The sequence below is a fragment of the Frankliniella occidentalis genome, unplaced genomic scaffold, assembly GCF_000697945.3.
Source record: "Frankliniella occidentalis isolate FOCC.00 unplaced genomic scaffold, Focc_3.1 Scaffold6, whole genome shotgun sequence".
NCBI classification, from domain to species: domain Eukaryota; kingdom Metazoa; phylum Arthropoda; class Insecta; order Thysanoptera; family Thripidae; genus Frankliniella; species Frankliniella occidentalis.
In genome coordinates, this window is record NW_026267136.1 from 3309176 (window position 1) to 3327350 (window position 18175).

Genomic DNA, 18175 nt, shown 5'->3' on the forward strand with positions numbered 1-18175 from the left:
TGCATGCGGTACAGAATAAGGGAAAGTAAAAAGTACGGGGTCTGGGGCCACCCTTGTATAGCAGCCTAAAACTTGCTCACACTTTCGTACTGTTGCCCACAGCTAAAGAGCTGGGGAAATTTTCGCGAACTGCTATACATTTTGTGTAACAGTAAAGAGTAGCGAAGCAGTCACTTCGCGTAAAGGGGGGAGGGGGCGGTATTAGAATTTTGCACAACGTATAGTTTCTGTTGAGCTAAACCTCTCGACTTTTAAAGGTGACCTGCATTTGACGCGTCTGTTCTCCAATCTCTTTTTCAGGAATACTGTCTCCTTGTTAGAATATGCTGAAGATACCGAAAGGGCTCAAGAAAAAGAAGAAGGGCAAAAAGGGTAAACACAAAGGAGACGAGGATCTCTTCACCCCCGAAGAGCTCGAAGAATACAAGAGGCAGAAGGCCCTTCGGGAACAGCAGGAGCACCAGGAGGCCGAGGCCGAGGAGGCCGGCGCCGACGAGCAGGCGCACGCGCACGCACCCGAGCACTCACACGCGCACGCGACCAGCTCTGCCGCTTCCGACAACGGCGCCGCCACCGCCGCCGCTGCCGAGGACGAGGACCGCCTGCAAGCACTTCTCGGCGGAGTCGACTCCATCCTCAACAAGACCCAGCGCGACCTCGAGCGCATCAAGCAGACCAGCTTCTTCCAGCGCAAGCCGACCCCAAGCGAGCTCGAGAGCAAGAGGGCCCAGGGCGCCCCGGGCCGTCCGACCGCACCCACCGCTGCGGCGGTAGCCACAGCGTCCGCCTCCAAGAAGGGCAAAAAGAGGTGGGTCGGATTTGAGGGTGACGGGGACGAGGACGACAGCGAGGACGAGCACCCGCACCCACCCGAGGCGAGCGCAGCCGCCGCGGCCGCCGCCTTCGAGCCCGCGCCAGAGCAAGCCGCCGCACACGAGGAAGAGGAGGAGAGCGAGGAGGAGGAGGACGACGGAGATGACATTTTCGACACTTCGTACATCGATGTGATCACCAGCGGGGAAGTCAAGCTCGCCTACATCCCGGACAGCCCCACCGAGCAGCCCGACGACGGCGACGACCCGTTCGACACTACATACGCCGCCAAGGTCATCGGCAACGACGAGGACATCAAGAAGCGGCAGAAGCTCGAGAAAGTCAGCCTTGGCATCGCCGTCGACGTCCTCACTGGCAAGGCTGCGCCCCCGAGCAAGCCACCCCCACTCCCAGAGAACGCCGTCGCCAAGCGTGCGGTCCCCCGGCGCGTGAAGCCTGTCGACCTTCTCAAACTCGGCAGCTTCGACGAAGGGTCGGTCCCTGCACCAGGAGAGCCGACCGAAGGAGAGGCTCCAGCCAAGGCGGACGAGCCCCTCAGCCTCCTCGATGACGACGAGCTTCTAGCTATCCCAGAGGATCTCCCACCCGTCGGCACCCCTATCATACCCCCAGCATCCATAGTCACTGCTGCACCCGGACCGAAAGAAGACCACACCCAGGAGCAGGACAAGCAGGAGGACAAGCAGATCGACCTCTCTGAGTTTGATGTTATCGCGGAGAAACCCGCAGTCCAACTCCCAGTCAGTAACCTCGCCCTTGTCGCCGCCGCCCTAGGAGGACCACCAGTCCCAGCACTCGAGGAGGAGGACGACGAGCTCGAGGACGAGTTTGCCGCTCTCGCTCAGGAGTCCCTTCAGAAGCAGAAGGAGGAGGAAGACGAGTTTGCTGTCGACGGCGACGACCCCTTCGACACCAGCGCCGCGGCCGTCATCCTTGGCGAGCCCGACGAGCCCGTCAGAGAGACCAAGCCCGCCGCCGATGTCGATGTCCTTCTAGCCGGGCCCCCAGCTTCCTGGTCGGCCTTTGACGACGACGAGCACCCGCACCCGCAACTTAAGCCTTCACGACCCCCGCCGCCACGCCCCGCAGCGCCGCACATCGCAGCACACATTGCACATGAGGAGGCCGACATCGACCCCTTCGACACTTCGTTCGCACAGAACATACTCCCCGGCAAAACCGAGCTCAAGTTGATCGAGAAGGAGATCCTTAGCGACCACAACGAGGCACGCATCCTCTCAAACAGCGACAGTGACTTCGACTTCAACCCCCGAGAAGGCGAAGAGCAAAAGCAGCAACAGCAGTCACAAGTCAGCTTCTTCGTCACCGACCCGGCTGGCGATATCGACCACAGCCCGGTAGTGCACCGCGATCTCCTGGGCGGCAGCAGCAGCGACCTCTCGCAGCTTGGACACGAGCCCATCGCCGCGGACGCCGCCAAAACCGAGGAGGACGAGGAGACCGCTCTTCACGACGACCCCTTCGACACCTCTGCCGTTGACACGGTAGCAGCCCCTGGGCGCACCGAGCTTCGCTACCTAGAGAAGGAGATCCTAGGCGACACACCGACAATCGTCGCGGAAGACGACGATTTCGATCCCCGCGCCGAGGAGTCAAAGACCCGAGCCGCACGGCCCGACGTACTCCCCGGAGTCCCGAAGACCGTCGCGTTTGCGCTCCCTTCACCCGCAACTGACCTGCTCGCTGGTGGTGAGGAGGCGGGAGCCAAGTTCAGCAAGCCCCTGACGCCGTACTACTCAGATCAGGCCCCTACTATCGCCACTGACGTCGACCCGTTCGACACTACACACGTAACCAACCTCGCACCGGGCAAGACCGAGCTCAAGATCCTTGAGAGTGAGCTGGTAGACGGCTCGTCCGGCGCCCAGCCTGCCCTCTCTGACGACGAGTTTGATCCTCGTGGGGCCCAGTTCCGACCCGCTCCCGCGGATCCCAACCAAGACCTTTTCAAGGTCGAAGACGGCGAAAACGTCGGACATCGTCCTCTGACTCCAGCCGTCGAGGAGCAAGTCGACGTCGATCCGTTCGATACCTCGATCGCGAGCAACATCGCCCCAGGCAAGGCTGAACTCAAGGTCCTAGAGAACGAGCTCATCACCGGAGACCCCCAGCCCTCCATCAAGCGCACCTACACTGACCCAGACTTCAACCCGCGAGACGAGCCTGGCCAGTCCTGCCAGGACCTGCTCAACGAGCCGGCAGACCCCCATCACAGCGCAAAGCCCCTAACGCCCGTCCTTGGTGAACAGACGTCTCTGGAGAACGCAGAGGACATCGACCCGTTCGACACGTCCATCGCGACCGATATCGGCCCGGGCAAAACCGAGCTCCGCATTCTCGAATCCGAACTAATCGGCCAACAGTAGACAAGCAGCAAACATGGAGTTCCAAGCGGGCCAGAACCCGTTCCTCATGGACGACACCGACTACGGCGCGCCCGCCGGCGGCGCGGCCAGCTCCAACCCTTTCTTGACTGGCGGCGACGACTACGACATGCCGTCCATGGCGGACAACCCGTTCCTCAGCGCCATGGGCGGCGCGGAGGACGGCGCGGCCGCTTACCTGGCCTCGAATGGCGCGAGCACCAACCCCTTTGCCGCATTCGCCGCGCCGGAGCCTGCGCCGGCGGCCGCCCCCGCGCCGGCCTGGGACGCGTACGGCTACCAGGCGCAGCCCGCGGCCATCCCGCCGTCGACGCTGCACCTGCAGGACAACGCGATGCCCGCACAACCCGGCGTGGACTACTGCGCCGAGACCAGCGACATCTTCGGCGGGCAGGCGCGCGCGCAACCGCCGAGCCAGCCCACCTCGGGGAGGAGCTCGCCCATGCGCCCGCCGCCCCCACGGCCCATGCCGCCCGAAGAGACCAAGAACCTCATCCTGAGCGTGACGGGCACCATGGAGGCAACATCACATCACCTCCTCGATCGGCTGCCCCCGACCAGGACGCCGAGCCCGACTCTGATGCGCGACACCCCTAGCCCGACTGAGCAGCACTACGCCGACTTCCTTGGCGTGGGCGGCGCTGGCGTGGCCCCGGACACGTCGCATGAGGTCAACCTGCTCGGTGACCTGGACGACTTGACCATGCCTCCACCTATGATCGCGACCCAGCCAATCGCTGTGCCACTTACGTCCAGCGACATCATGGACATGTTCGACGCAGGGGCGCCCGCCCCAGCAGCTGCTCCAGTGTCAATCTTCGGGGTGCCTCCGTCAGAGCCGGTAGCGAGCGAGCCCGCGCCCGCCGCGCCCGCCCCGGAGGTCCAGCCGGCCGCTCCTGTGGCCGCGCAGGTCCCGCCCGTGGTCGTGCAGGCTGCCGCCGTGGCTGCGCAGCCCGCCCCGGTGGTCGCGCAGCCCGCCCCCGTGGTCGCGCAACCCGCCCCCGTGGCCGCCCAGCCCGCTGCCGTCACGTCGCCACCAATGACCACCCCGGTGGCAGCGCCGCCGGTCAGCACCCCCGCCAAGGTGCCTCCAGCGCGTCCGCCACCAGCACGGCCGCCCCCGAGACCTGCACCGCCCGCCAAAGTACCGTCTCCGGTCGTCACACCCACCGCACCGCCCCCAGCCCCGGCGAGGGCCACTCCGGACACTGCCGCTCCCCCTCTGCCGCCAGCCCCGGAAGTCCCGGCGAGGACGCCGAGTGCGACGACCACGCCGACACGGCCGGAACTGCCCCCTCCTCCCACATTCACCCCCGCACCAGCCCCCGAGCCTGTACCGCAGCACGACCAGAGCGACCTGTTCGGCGTGCCCACCGCCAACGGCGGGCCCAAGAAGACAGCCGAGATCATGAACCTCTTCGGCTCGGACACGGCAGCGGTCAATGCGCTCAACTCTGCCCCGTCAGCTCAACCCGCGAACGACTACTTCGGGGGCGGCGGGGGCTTTGGGGGCGAGCAGCGGGCCGCGCCGGCCCCAGTCGCAGCACCGGCCCCAGCCTCGGCCTTTGGCGCCTCCAACGACAACGACTTCGATGCCTTCTCTGCCAAGTTTGAGAGCGCTTCTGCCACGACCATCACCTCGGACCCATTCGCCGACCCCTTCGGCGGAAGCGGGGGTGGTGGTGGGGGCGGGGCGGACGCCTTCGGTGGAGGAGGCGACGCTTTCGGTGGGAGTGATGGTAAGTGCCACATTTTTACGAGTTGTTTATTTGCATCTGGGCACTGCGCGCCAATAACGGCGAGCTGCTTGTTTACAGCTTGGGGAGCAAGCGCAACTCAGACGTCAGGTGGCGGCGGTGGCGGCGGTGGTTTCGGCGGCGAGGACGGCTTTGACGAGTTCCTCTCGCTACAAGCGCCCCCGCCCGTGCCGCAGTCGACGCCGGCGCGTGTCTCCAGGGCGGGTTCAGCCGATTCCGACGACGCCCCCGATTTCAGCGTCGTCATCAAGTAAGTCGCACCTTTCGGTTTTCTAGTCCGCAGACGAGCAAGCTGGCGAATGGCGACGACAGCTTATACCGCTTATACTCACCCCCCATCTCTCCCCACAGACCTCAGAGCGAGTTCGGCACGGGCTTCGACGCCTCGGACGGCTTTGTCCCCCAGCTTGCCCCACCGCCGCCTAGACAGCAGCAGGCGGCGTTCGTGGACACCACGCCCAGGTTCAACCCGTTCGACTTCCGGGGCGACTCGGGGGCGCCCGTGCAGCAGGAGCCACAGCGCCCAGTCCTGGGTAAGTGCAAATTCTTTGAGAAGGCTCTCCATCGCTCTCCATACTTATTCCGATGTAAACTCCCTATTTGTCTGTTTTTATTTTACAGCAGGCACTCCGCCAGGCGATTTCAAACGGACCGACTCGGCCGAGACCCCGCCCACGCCCCTGTTCGACGAGGACACATCGTACCCGCTCGAGGACTTCCCCCGCATCCACTATGACGGGCCAGGATGGGAGATGCAACTTCGCCAGCCAAACCGAAAGAAGATCACCGGACAAAGGTGAGGATGAGCTGCAGCCACATCATCATGAGTATGTTTTGTGACGTGTTCGCGAGGGGCTAAACATTGTGCGTCTTGCTTGCAGATACTGGAAGAAGATCTTCATCAAGCTTCTGTATCAGGGAGATAACCCGGTGCTGCAGCTCTTCAACACACCGACTGACAAGGACCCCTTCCAGGAACTGCCTCTCCAGCCGTGTTACTGCGTGTCGGACATCAGTAAGTCCGCCTGACAATGTCTTGCCCCCAACTCCGCCGGAATTCGGGTGGTTTACTCCAATGTTTTCATGTTCAGGCGCTCAGCAGTTTGACCAGTACGGCAAGATCTTCACGGTGAAGCTGCAGTACGTGTTCTACAAGGAGCGGCCCGGCGTGCGGCCTGGCCAGGTCACCAAGGCCGAGCGGATCACCAACAAGCTCAGCCAGTTCGCCGCGTACGCGATCCAGGGCGACTACCAGGGCTGCAAGGAGTTCGCCTCCGACCTGAAGAAGCTCGGCATGCCCGTCGAGCACGCGCCACAGGTACGGCCGTGGCTCTGCGCTCGTGGGGGACGCCTGTGAGATAGGCAGCTCCGTTACGCACGAGAGGGTGGCGGGTCCACCTACCTCGCAGGGGACGAGACCTGGATCGCAAAGTGCTCAAGCCACACCTTTTGTTTTTTTTTTGCCCTGCAGATCTCGCAGCTGTTCAAGATCGGCTCGCAGACCTACGAGGACATGAAGCAGTTCTCCATCGCGGTCGAGGAGGCCCTGTTCAAGCTGCAATCGCACCGAGACCGCGCGCTCAACTACAAGCAGGAGGAGGTGCAGATCACGGCCGTGGACGAGCTGTACGTGGAGCAGGACAAGGTGGGCCACGTGGAGCGCCAGATCGCGCGCGTCCGCCTCTTCTTCCTCGGCTTCCTCTCGGGCATGCCGGACATCGAGCTCGGCGTCAACGAGATCTCGCGCCAGGGCAAGGAGGTGGTCGGCCGGCACGACATCATCCCCGTCGTCACGGAGGAGTGGATCCGGCTCGAGAGCATCGAGTTCACGTCCTGCGTGCAGCAGGACGAGTGGGACAAGAACAAGATCATCAAGTGAGTGAACGCGAGGGCCGCCGTGTGTCTGTGTGGCTGTACGCTCTGCATGTCCTCGCTCTGGGCGGCGCGCGGGTCTGAACAGCACGAGGGGCAGTTCACTTAAAATAATCAGTGTACACCCCCACAAAAATGAGACAAAAAACACTTTAAAAATGAGAAAAAGAACCAAAAAAAAAAAAAAAAACACGAAAAAAACAAACAAACAGGGAATGTCGAAAAAATTAGAAAAAAGAAAAACCGGTGTATGCTTGAATTTAAAGTAAAGTACCCCTCGGGACAGCCCCGTCGTCGCCCCCGCCCGCCCACTTGCATGCACTAACCACTAACACGACTCTCCAGGTTCAAGCCGCCAGACGCGTGCTACATCGAGCTGATGCGCTTCAGGGTGCGCCCGCCCAGGAACAGGGAGCTGCCCCTGCAGCTCAAGACCACCATGTGTGTCACGGGCAACAAGGTACGTCGGCGTGGGGACTACTAAACGCATGGGGTGCTTTGAGACGCTCACGGCTTCTTGTCGGGCAGCTTTAACAAAGGTTTCCTTCACTTTACGGCACACTCGACACACAAGCTGTCCCCCACTCTGACCGCCCCCCTCGCGGCTGTCCGCAGGTCGAGCTCCGGGCGAACGTCCTAGTTCCAGGATTCTCCAGCCGGAAGTACGGACAAATTCCCTGCGAAGACATCTCCATTCGCTTCCCGATTCCGGAGTGCTGGATATACCTGTTCCGGGTAGAGAAGCACTTCCGCTACGGGTCCGTCAAGTCCACCCACCGAAGGTACGTCATACTGCAGGCAGCGCACTCCGAGAAAGTTTAACCCCCCAGAAATTAATTTACTACAAAGTGTCGATTAAATTTTTCAAGAAAATATTTATGGATGATTCAAAGACATTTTGAGGTTTTTAAACATAACCATTGACAAGTTTTCGAATCTTCAAAACACTTAATAATACAACTGCATTTCTATGGTGCCCTTTAATTTCCAATTAGAAATTTTAGTTTAAACGTGTTCAGCACTTGTCTTGAACGTGATCTCCGATATCCGCAGAGCCGGCAAGGTGAAGGGCATCGAGCGCTTCCTCGGCACCGTGGACACCATGGAGCCGTCGCTTCTCGAGGTCACCTCCGGCCAGGCCAAGTACGAGCACCAGCACCGTTCCATCGTGTGGAGGGTGGCTCGCCTGCCCAAGGAGGGCCAAGGTAAGTAGTGCGGGCCGCAGCTGGTGCGTCGTCCCGGCCCATCCCTAACCCCCTGACGTCTGATCTCCATCTGCAGGTGCCTACACGACGCACACCCTCACCTGCCGCATGAGCCTCACCTCGTTCGACCAAATCCCCCCGGACCTGGAGCAGATCGCCAAGTACGCATACGTCGAGTTCACGATGCCGCAGACGCAGGTGTCGCACACCACGGTGCGCTCCGTGTCCATCCAGCCCCAGCCCGACGAGCCGCCGGAGAAGTACGTGCGTCAGCTGTCGAGACACGAGTACAGGTGAGTGCACGATGGGTTGCCCACGCGCCGGGCGCGCCGCGCCGCGCCGCACCGTGCTTTCAAAGACTCGTGCGAGTGACTCACACCTGCCTCCGCCGTTTGCAGGGTCGAGGTGGAGTTCACCCAGGGCGAGGGCCCCGCCGCCTACATCGCGGCCACCATGGTGAAGCCGGCCCCCGCCGCCCCCGCGCCCGCCCCTGCCGCCGTGCCCGCGCCCGTCGCCGAGGAGAGCGACAGCGACAGTGACTGAGACCAAGTAGAGCGGCGAGACGGCTGTTTCACTGCTGTTTACCAGGACAACCTGTGTAGTGCTGGTCCACTTACATGTTGGAGTCGGATAAATAGCACTTGTTTGTTATTGTGTAGAAAACGTGTGGATGTCCCCTATATCTCCTTTACTTTTGGACAGTTAGCAGAGAAATTCTATCTTTATTTTCTTCCAGCGATCTCGTTATTGTCTTCAAAGTATAGATGTAATAATCACCCTTTAAAATTAAATGTGTGTTGCAAACTGGTTGGATATGGATATTTTTCGCCATGATCTAGACTTCCATATTCCGCTTGATATATTTCATAATGACTGATATATAGGTAAAATAGATTTACTTTAGGAAGGACTGTTTGTTCAGGTCATACTATTACGCACGCAAAGTTACCTCGTCTCGGGGTTATGTATAATTATTATTGCCAAAAAGTATTTTGTTTGATGTGACTTATCTGTAGTGAACTTGCTTAAGTACATGCTTTGTGTGCGTCGTGCTTTGTAGAAAATGTTGTTCATAACGTAATTGATCTTACCTTGTAGGTGTATGTAAGCATGAAGAAATTGGTTTGACAATACTCGGCAATTCTTCTCCAGAGAATGCACTCTAAAGTTTAGTACCGAGCGCATTGGGATCGATCTGACAGTTGCCCATGCCCAGAAGGCTTCATTTTATCCTTTTTGATGCGAATAACGACGCGTCTGTAAGATGAGTTCGATCAGTGCGATTCACCTATCGCATTCCCATTTAGAACTTATGGAAAAGTTATCGATTTAGTTATAAAACTGTTGTACGTTCTTCTATTGGTGATCATATCGTTGTCGTTAAGTGGTGATATTACTTTAAATGTAAAGTTTTCCGTTTTGTGTGTGACTATGTGAGTAAGTTTTTCTGGATGCCAAAACACGATGTGTTTTCGGCAAGACCCCGATGAGTGAAAAAAGTGCCATAGAGACAGCTACCAGGATTTGTAGCACTGTACATACTTTTGTTTGTTTTTGTTATTTTTCTCATTCGACCTGGTTCGAGAGCCTCGCTCCGCCAGCCTGCAGAACTGTGGAGTATAATCTAGTCGTAAGACACGCCGTCTTGTCAGACACGTGGTTTATTATTGTATTGTCTTAAGTGTTGCGCTTTAGATATCACTGTTGTCGTCGAACACACACATTCATTTGTTATGTACAGAATCGTATAACATAGTTAACGTTGATGAAGTTACTCTAAACTAGCTGTAAAGTCCGATGCAGAACGTCACCCGAAAGACATGTGCTAAGAAAATTGCGTTCAGTCCGATTTGCGCTTAGCTTTGGGCGTAGCTAGGTGGCACATGTGTAATTTCTTGTTTCTAGCAGGGTTCGGCATCACCCACTGTGATAGCACAATGATGCATTTAGAGGATGAAAGGCAAAAGAGTGAGTGAAACCACTGAGTGTATGGAACCACGGAGCGAATGAAACTACGGAGCAAATGGAACCACAGAGTGAAAGTTGTGTGCAAGCGTAAGCTTCCTTTCGTTTTTGTTTCTTTTTTGAAATTAAGGCGCGGCTGGTGTCACTATAGAACCGGTGTCATGTAAAACGACGCTCCGCCTAATGAATGCTAAATCCCAGATATGATCAAAGTTGTGTGCAAAATTGAATTGGTAACAAAACGATATCAGAATTGTGTCGATTTCAGGACCATCTTCCAAAAATAGACACTTGTCCCGATACCGCTCTGATATCGTATTAATATGCACTCACTGGCCCTGGGAAAACAAAGGTGTTGAGTTGCACCTTTAAAGAATGCTACGGTTTTTAGTGCCCTCAAAAAAACATTAAAGCTGTTGAAGATACTAATTTTTAGCACCTTCACGGTTCTTTCATGCCTTTATAGAGGCATTAAACTTAAAAATTTCGTTGGCATCTTTGCAAAGGTGCGACTTTACACGTTTGTTTTCCCAATTTTTGTATTCGGGCATTTTGGCCTCATTCCTTCGGCGCGCTTCTGTCCGCGTGATGACCAGCCAGGAGTGCCAGTCACGCTGATTTTTCTTTCACCCATTTTCGGCCGCTGAGGCTTAAAACCTCCGGCTCCAGCGACATACCAAAGACAGCTAGTCAGCAGGCGGAGGCCCGGGCCCGACAGGTGCAACAAAAGCACCGGGGGTTGGCGCCTCCCGCCCTTTATTGTAGGTTGTATATATTATCCTCTAAGTACAGTTTAAGAAAGTAGACTAGACCTTTTTGTGTTTTTTAAATCCTTTTGTTGAACATTTTTACCTACGGATGTCACAAACGTGTTTCCGAAGCGAGTGAATTCTAGTCCGACTTTTCAGTCGTTAGGTTTAGAGAGTGGTCGCCTGTCTCCCTCAAGAAGGCTAAGCCCATCATGACAAATAACTTACCGTACAAATTAAGTCTTAAAGTAAGTGATATAACAATAACTAAGTTGTAAAGGTCACCCGCCATGGAATAACGTAGATTATACATGCAAATACTGTTGACGTGGGATGTGTTGATAACTCCCCAATTTTTGTTTTAATCGAAAGCCATAGCGGCCTCGCATTGCTCATGTTACGAGCTTTTAAAAACGAGTGCAAGTTAATTTTTTAAGGAAAAAAAATAATTCGATAACTCTAACTTTTAGGAGAGAATATCATTTTCAGTTTCGCACATTAGGGTCGCTACCGATTGTCTCAAAAAGCGGCATTCCTTAAGTACTTATTAAAATGTTAGCATAATCCGCGTGAAAGGCGTTGAGGGCTGCTCGGAGACACGCTATGGTACTTCCCTGTTGCGTGCTTCTCCGGCAGCCATTTCTTGTACATACCAATACTATGCTGGGTCCAAAAGAATCCTAGCTTAATTAAGGTATTTATCAGCATTTGTGATCAGTAGCTTCGCTATTCATTAATGTAATTATGTATTTGTTAATATGTGATTTCCTTTGCCTTGATTGTGTACCGTGCTGCCATTCTGTTTCCTTTCAAAAGAGTCTCTGCAACTGTCCCTATTTCATTGTTTTAATGTCCCTTAAGAATAGGAAAAAAATGAGTGCGTGGCTGTAGCTCACTAGGTAAAATATTACTTGGGATGAATAGACACTGTTCCAACAATACTGTAAAATGTTACATAAACGAATAAATCGATGCAAAAACCTTCTTATCAGTTGATCCGATGTCTCAATCTTTCTGCTGCTGGTTGTGTTTCTAACCATCCAAGGCAACTTTACTGAAGGGATTGTTTTTGTCTGTATATATGTATAAAAACATATTTTTGTGCGAAAACATAAAAATAACGCTTGTGAAACGCTCTAGTTCTGGAACTTTAGACATATGCACTTTGATGTAATGTATGTTCTTTAGCTAATATGATGTTATCCACCACATCATTTCAACTGTAAACAAAATATTGGAATAAGATCCAGATTAGTGATAATCTCATAAAACCATGGCAAAAGCATAAGATATGAGTGCGATCAGATTGTAAATTAAACGAGAGTGTAATTTGTTGCTTTTAGTAGAGACAAAAACTGTTTGAGGAAAGGTTCATTTTATTTTTGAATTGTGAATTTTGCGAGGTTCTATGTACTGTTGAAGTGTATTGTATGTACCAATCTACGTATCAAAGATTACTTGTTATGTATTGTCAAAGTGCATTTCAGAATTAATAAAAATAAAGAGTATATGGACAGTAAAGGTGGCTACATTCTTCCTCCCGAGCGAATCCTTGACGCTGCGCGCATGAACGCCTTACGGCGGGGGGATAGGCCACACCCACCAACAGCGGAGCCCGGCGGGTCAGCCCACCCCGCAGGGGCTCCCCTCGCGTGGCCAGAGCGGCGAAGCCAGAGGCCGCGGAGCGGGAGCCCGGCGGGTCTCCTCTCTTGCCGAAACCCACCTGCTCCTCGCGCGCTATGCGGGAATTGCGCGAATCACTACTGCTTCTACACGTCTTTCACCGCAGCCAGCTCCATGGTGCGTGGCGTGAATCAGTCACCTCTCGCCTACGCGACCAGCCTGAACTCCTGCCGGGAAGATGCGAAGAGCAACAACCCCCCCCCCCCCTTTTTACACACACAAAGATGGTAACTATTGTTCACAAAATAAAAAAATATATTAAAAAATAATCATCATAACAAGAATTTAGTTCTCTACAGCCTCAATTTTCATACATTGATAGTCGCTCGACGCGGGATGTCACAGAGTAACATAAAGTACAAATCTACTTCTACTACAGCCCGCGGTCGTATCACGTGCAGAGCAAAGAAACAAACAGCAGACTTGCCATTAGTACGTTCTGTCCAGGACACTTGCCTTAGAGCACAGACCTATGACATATGTCGCAGAGCACAGTTACGGACGAGGGCAGGAAGCCACGAATGGTCTGCATCTGAAGCAAGCACACATCGACCTGCGAGCACACCGAGTGCGGCCGCTCAAGTACGAGCTGGCGCAGGGCGTTCAGACCGCAGGCGGCAAGGTCAGGACCGAGGTCGGGGAAATAGAAGTCCCGATCAGCGTTCTCCCTGGTGGTGGAGCAGTAGATCTGGAGCCCTTGCAGTTTCGGGGCAAATGCGCGAATCATGGACAACGCGGTGTTTCTCTGACCCAAATGAAAAGAAACGCCTAGCCACAGCGGCTCGCAAAATAGAGGGCGGTTGAAGGACACAGCTGGAGCATTGCGGCTGTATTCGATATTTAAGCTACGAAGCTTTGTGAGGTGGCGCATGCTTTGGAACTGGTTCAATACTGGACAAATTAGGGATAGCTCTTCCAGGTGCACTGGCAAGTCCGGATAGACACTATAATCTTCATCGTATTCAACAATCAGTCTTCTGAGCAATTTCATTTCTTTTACCTCTTCCATGACACCCGGCCCAACAGGACCGGACATCTCCAGTTCTTCAAGGTGAGGAGCCACAACACGCAGAAGTTTTTCCGAACCACGGCCACTTAAGTTTCTAACAGAGCGCACATGCTTCCAGCGCCGTCCGTTCCGTAGAATGTCGTCTACCTTTAGATCCCCTTCATCGTCAAGGTCCGCTTCGTCGTCTATGGAGAGGACGGAGATCCTTGGCGGCCCCATGTAGGACGAAAGAGCGGTGGGATTGGCGTCGTCAACCTGGAGCGTAAGAGAACGTGTTAGACTGCTGCCCTGCGCCTGTCCACCACTGCAGAAAGAGGTCAGCGTAGCCGGCCCTGGACGCGCAGATGCGTGTCTACCTTACCTTCTGCAACTGGCCGTCCATCCGAAGCTGTTGCAGTAAAAGGCGAAAGACGTGATCGGATTGTCCTAGCTCCACGGATGCCCTCCAGGAGTCCTCGCCTTCCACCGCCACCAAGCTACATGTGGTGGTGGTCAGCAGGCGAAATCTGTCCTCCTCCTGCACGGCCAGCCGCATGAGGAATGGCGAGGGATTGATGTCAGCGCCGCCTGCCGCCTCCTGCTGCAGCTGCTCTAGAGCCTCTTCCATGACATAAAGGTGATTGGCGGAGACGTTCACTAGGAGGTTCAGGGCCTTGATCGCCTCGGGAACTGACTTGCGCAGCTCCTCCACCAGCTTCCTCCCCGCCTCCACGCCGCACTGCAGCTGCTGCACCCGCGGGTCTTCCGTTCTGGCCACCTTGCTGGGGGGTGGGGCACCCTCTATGATCTGGACCACCAAGACGTTGTCAGGGAGGGTGCCTGGGTTGGCGGGCAGGTTCTGTAAGAGACAGTAATGCCCTTATAGGTAATAATACCAAATATACTTGAGCAATGACAATTTTTATTTTCACTAACATTGTTCTACTAGTTTGAACAATAGTTTTCCAGTGAAAACGGTACATAACGTTGGAAGCTAACTTGTCTTATTACTCGTCACACCACATCAGTCTCAAAGTCTCCATAAGTAAACAGCATATACTATTTTTTTTCCCAAACTAGACTATAAAGTGTTCATTTGATGTACATTGATGCAAGTTGATTAACTGACCTTTCTGCACGTTGGACATTTCTTTCCAAGACCAGGATTCGCAAGACATTCTTTGCATATGGTGTGCCCACAGGGCAAGCTCTTGGGTCGGTGGTGACCCAAGTCAAACTTGTGAAAGCATATGTTGCACTTCAAGTCCATCTGTAACACAATGGGTAAAAGTATAGTACATAGAAGAACTGGGCTGAGTTCACTTTGATGCAGTGTAGCCCAACAATATAATCACAATTTGCTGAAAAATTGTTTGAAAAATTATCACCAATTTGGATTTTTTCAACGCATTTTGGTGACTTAATTTAAAAAGGAAAATAAATAATTAGGCACTCTACCAAATAAACACATAACCAACTTGCGGGTTATGGCGCGCGCGGCGTCAAACTAGTCTCTCGATATCATTCTCTTGACTTACATCTTTGGAAAAACACTGACACGTCCTCGAATCCAGCTCTCTCTCTGCCCGGAAATCAAAAATGCTTGCGCTGCTGGAGTGGTAGAATCACGCAAATCAAAAACTTACCACAAGGGTGTTGGTTCGAATCCGCTGCGTCTACTTCTGACTTCTGCTCTGCTACCGGTTAACCGGGCCGGGCCGTGCATGCGACGTTTCTCATACTCTGCACTGCTATGCACTTCCTGCAGCAACAACAACAGCAACGTCAATCATCAACGTCAACAGCTCAACAGAAGTTGTTGTTTTCTTTGTCTCGTTTCTCGTTTTGGCGTCACCGAGTCTGAACAGTCATCTTGAGTACTAGTTCTCCGAGTCGAAAATGTCTACGCCTATTGATGTAAGTCGAAAGTTAATTAACGAGAGTGTGCTGTGTTGTCTTGTTCAAAGCTAGTCTAAGTAATAATTACTTTTCTATACTTTAAACAATAACAAATGTTGAAACATTTGATAGTGTTGGTCAAATTGGTTTACTTTTCTTACATTTCTAGATTTTGATTAATTCTTTCAAGGTTATCAATCTGATATGTGAGTGTGACTCTTTTACATTTGTTTTTCAGATGGAACTTCAGTGCGACATCTGCTTTCAGCAGTTTAACTTAGAGGACAATAGGCCAAAAAGCTTACCTTGTGGGCACACAATTTGTCGTGAGTGCCTGCAAAATCCTGCCTTTGGGATGAAGTGTCCAAATTGCAGAAAGGTTAGTTCAAATAATATCCCTGCGGAAAAACAAAATCTATGAATGTGTCACGTTGCGTGTTCAACAACAACTTAATGGTGTTCACTAGAAAAATTTTAGTATGTTCAGTTTTCTGTGGCCACTGTGTGATAGTGACAGTTTTCTGAAACGCTTTACATTGCCCAATACATTTCATTTTTAAAGCCTACAAGAAATAAAAGCAGATATTTTGCATTGCTGTTATTCGCAATGTTATTGTCAACATAAACTATTGTATTCTGTAACTTTTTGAGTTGGGGAAGAACTGAAATTGAGTGTTTCCTTTGCAGCATTTGGCTACTGACCCTGGCGGTCTACCCGACAACTTCTCTCTGATCCGGGTGATGGAGAAGGACGGCGCTCCGGCCCGCAAAGTGGCGAGAAGGGAGGACCCCAAGGTGCAGCAGCTGCAGCGCGGCGTGGATGCCGGCAGGAGGGTCGTCCAGGTGCTGCGGCAGGCGATCCCCATGGCGGTGGAGGCCCTGCACCGGCAGCTGGACTCGTCCGTCGCTCACCTCCGCGACATGGAGTCGGCCCTGGACAAGCTGCTGCGCGGGGAGCAGGGCGGCGACGAGGGCGAGCTGCAGGGCCCCACGCCGGACCTCGCGGTGAAGCGGCTGCGCATGGAGGACAGCCTGCGCCTGCTGTCCACCGACAAGTGCACCGTCGTGGCGGAGGAGGGCGCCACCACCTGGGGGGCGTCAGTGGAGCTCGGACGGATGGACGACGTACTGCGCCTGCTGCTGCTGCAGCTGCGTGCGGACAGCCAATTGCAGAAGGTAGGCCGCCCACCTGGGGCTCTTGCTTTTCCTCACCCGATGGTCAGCTGCGAACATCGCGGGCAATAACAAACGAACACACCCTTTTCGGTGCCTCCAGGTCGTGGACCCTGAGCCCCTCCCATCTGCGGCTTACGTGGGACCCCCGAGGATCCCCATCCTGACCATAGCCGGCACCGATCTGGGCGCTACGGGTCATTTGAAGGTGAACGACATCCTCCGAGACGGACATCGTTGGAGGAACATACGCACCCTCAACAACTTGAAGGGCAGCAACTCGGAGGAATTGCTTCGCGTGATGGCGCCACACCTTGAGGAGCTCAAGATCCTGGGTTCAGTCGGTCCGACGGTCTTGGAGGAGGTGCAGAAGATGCCACTGCTCAAAACGCTGATCGTCAAATGCAGCGTCGACGAAGAGGACGACTTCCCGGACCTGCCGCCGCAGCTGGAGCAGCTGGCAATCTACTACCCGACCGAGAATCAACTCCAAAGTGTGCTGCGCATGCCTAGGCTGCGGAGCTTGATGGTGCACGGCTACCACGCCGAAGAAGACAATTGGGCCTTCCCGCCCTCGCAGCACGGCGCGCTGCTGTGGCTGGGCCTCCAGTTCCACGTGGACCAGAAGGACACCATGATGTCGCTGCTCCGCGCCTTCGCCGCGTCGGTGCAGGAGCTCCAGGTCACCTGTGTCGTCGGCGGCGACGACCCCGCCGTCTTCTCATTCCCCGAGCTGGGCCCGGACCTGGCGGCGTGCGCGCCGGCGGCCCTGAGGCGGCTCGTCCTCCATCGCCCCCTGGTCAGGTGCACGCAGGTGGGCGCCTGCATGCTACAGCTGCAGACCGTCCGGGGCTTCCTGCCCCCCAACGCCAGCGTGTTCTGCGACGTCTGTCACAAGTCTGTTCTCTAGGCGCCGCGCAGTCTGGGTGAGCGAGCCATGACGAGGGTAGGCAGGCGCACACCCAGAAAAGTATGTTCTTGATTTCTCCATGGACTTGAATTTTTGAGTACAATTGTTCTTGATTTGAGCCAAAATACTTGGTATAAGAACAATTTTGTTCTTATACCAAGTATTTTGACTCGAATCAAGAACAATTGGACTCAAAAATTCAAGTCCATGGAGAAATCAAGAACATACTTTTCTGGGTGCAGGCCTGTGCGTCGATTGTAGCGCAAGGGATAGAGCGAGCGAGGCTCATGTTGCGTTTGCAAGGAGACCAAATACTGGTTGCGCTCGCAAAATTAAAATGTCACTGTTTGCAATGTAAGTGCGTCTGAAATTGTTTTGTTTTTTGCACTGCAAAGATTATTGTACAGTTTTGTTTAATATGATTCTTGGATAATTTTATGATTAATACATTTTAAATCAGAAACTCTAAATGGTGTCACCGTTTTATTGTGCACTTGCCTTGCAACCGGCATGTACTTCGCGAACACGGAAGAGGAAAAAATTAGCCCACAGGGCTAAGAAAGAGACAGTCCCCATGGCTAGGCCACAAAGCCCCTCAGTTTTTCGTACAGCTCAAATAGCTTAGCTATAGCGCCGACCGCGGTCCGGGAGCGCAGAGAGCGCATCGGTGTGGCGTGGCAGCGGCTGGCAAACGGGGAAACCTCCTGGGGAAAGAGCGAAAGCGCCCCCCCCCCC

General features: G+C 54.2%; 4 protein-coding genes across 5 annotated transcripts in view; 3 read left to right on the forward strand and 1 right to left on the reverse strand.

The window, feature by feature from the left end:
• The window catches only part of LOC113216483 (protein stoned-A), a 7939-nt gene extending 4718 nt beyond the window's left edge, over positions 1-3221 (forward strand). Inside the window, exon 3 of the mRNA XM_026436231.2 lies at positions 301-3221. Coding sequence (XP_026292016.1) covers positions 324-3221 — 2898 coding nt within the window. The 5' untranslated portion in view covers positions 301-323. The remainder of the gene's footprint in view (positions 1-300) is intronic.
• A 13-nt stretch (positions 3222-3234) lies between these two features.
• LOC113216467 (protein stoned-B) lies at positions 3235-12308 on the forward strand. The gene is made up of 12 exons (XM_052272569.1): positions 3235-4978; positions 5057-5246; positions 5348-5529; positions 5618-5792; positions 5878-6011; positions 6088-6314; positions 6468-6871; positions 7214-7328; positions 7484-7650; positions 7922-8073; positions 8150-8366; positions 8472-12308. The coding sequence occupies exons 1-12, from the start codon at positions 3235-3237 to the stop codon at positions 8614-8616; spliced, it is 3852 nt and encodes a 1283-aa protein (XP_052128529.1). The 3' UTR covers positions 8617-12308.
• Positions 12309-12702: 394 nt separating this feature from the next.
• LOC113217169 (uncharacterized) lies at positions 12703-15204 on the reverse strand. 2 transcript variants are annotated; one of them, XM_026437001.2, is made up of 4 exons: positions 15105-15204; positions 14588-14728; positions 13841-14317; positions 12703-13734 (listed from the first exon to the last, which is right to left on the reverse strand). In XM_026437001.2, exons 2-4 carry the CDS (start codon positions 14726-14728, stop codon positions 12928-12930), a joined length of 1425 nt encoding a protein of 474 aa, XP_026292786.2. In that variant the 5' UTR covers positions 15105-15204; the 3' UTR covers positions 12703-12927. The 2 variants fall into 2 exon arrangements, with proteins under 2 accessions (XP_026292786.2, XP_026292795.2); XM_026437010.2 differs by having other exon boundaries at positions 14997-15151.
• Positions 15205-15217: 13 nt separating this feature from the next.
• Positions 15218-17910, forward strand: LOC113217160 (uncharacterized). The gene is made up of 4 exons (XM_026436992.2): positions 15218-15375; positions 15596-15736; positions 16045-16533; positions 16634-17910. Exons 1-4 carry the CDS (start codon positions 15358-15360, stop codon positions 17438-17440), a joined length of 1455 nt encoding a protein of 484 aa, XP_026292777.1. The 5' UTR covers positions 15218-15357; the 3' UTR covers positions 17441-17910.
• Positions 17911-18175: the final 265 nt, after the last annotated feature.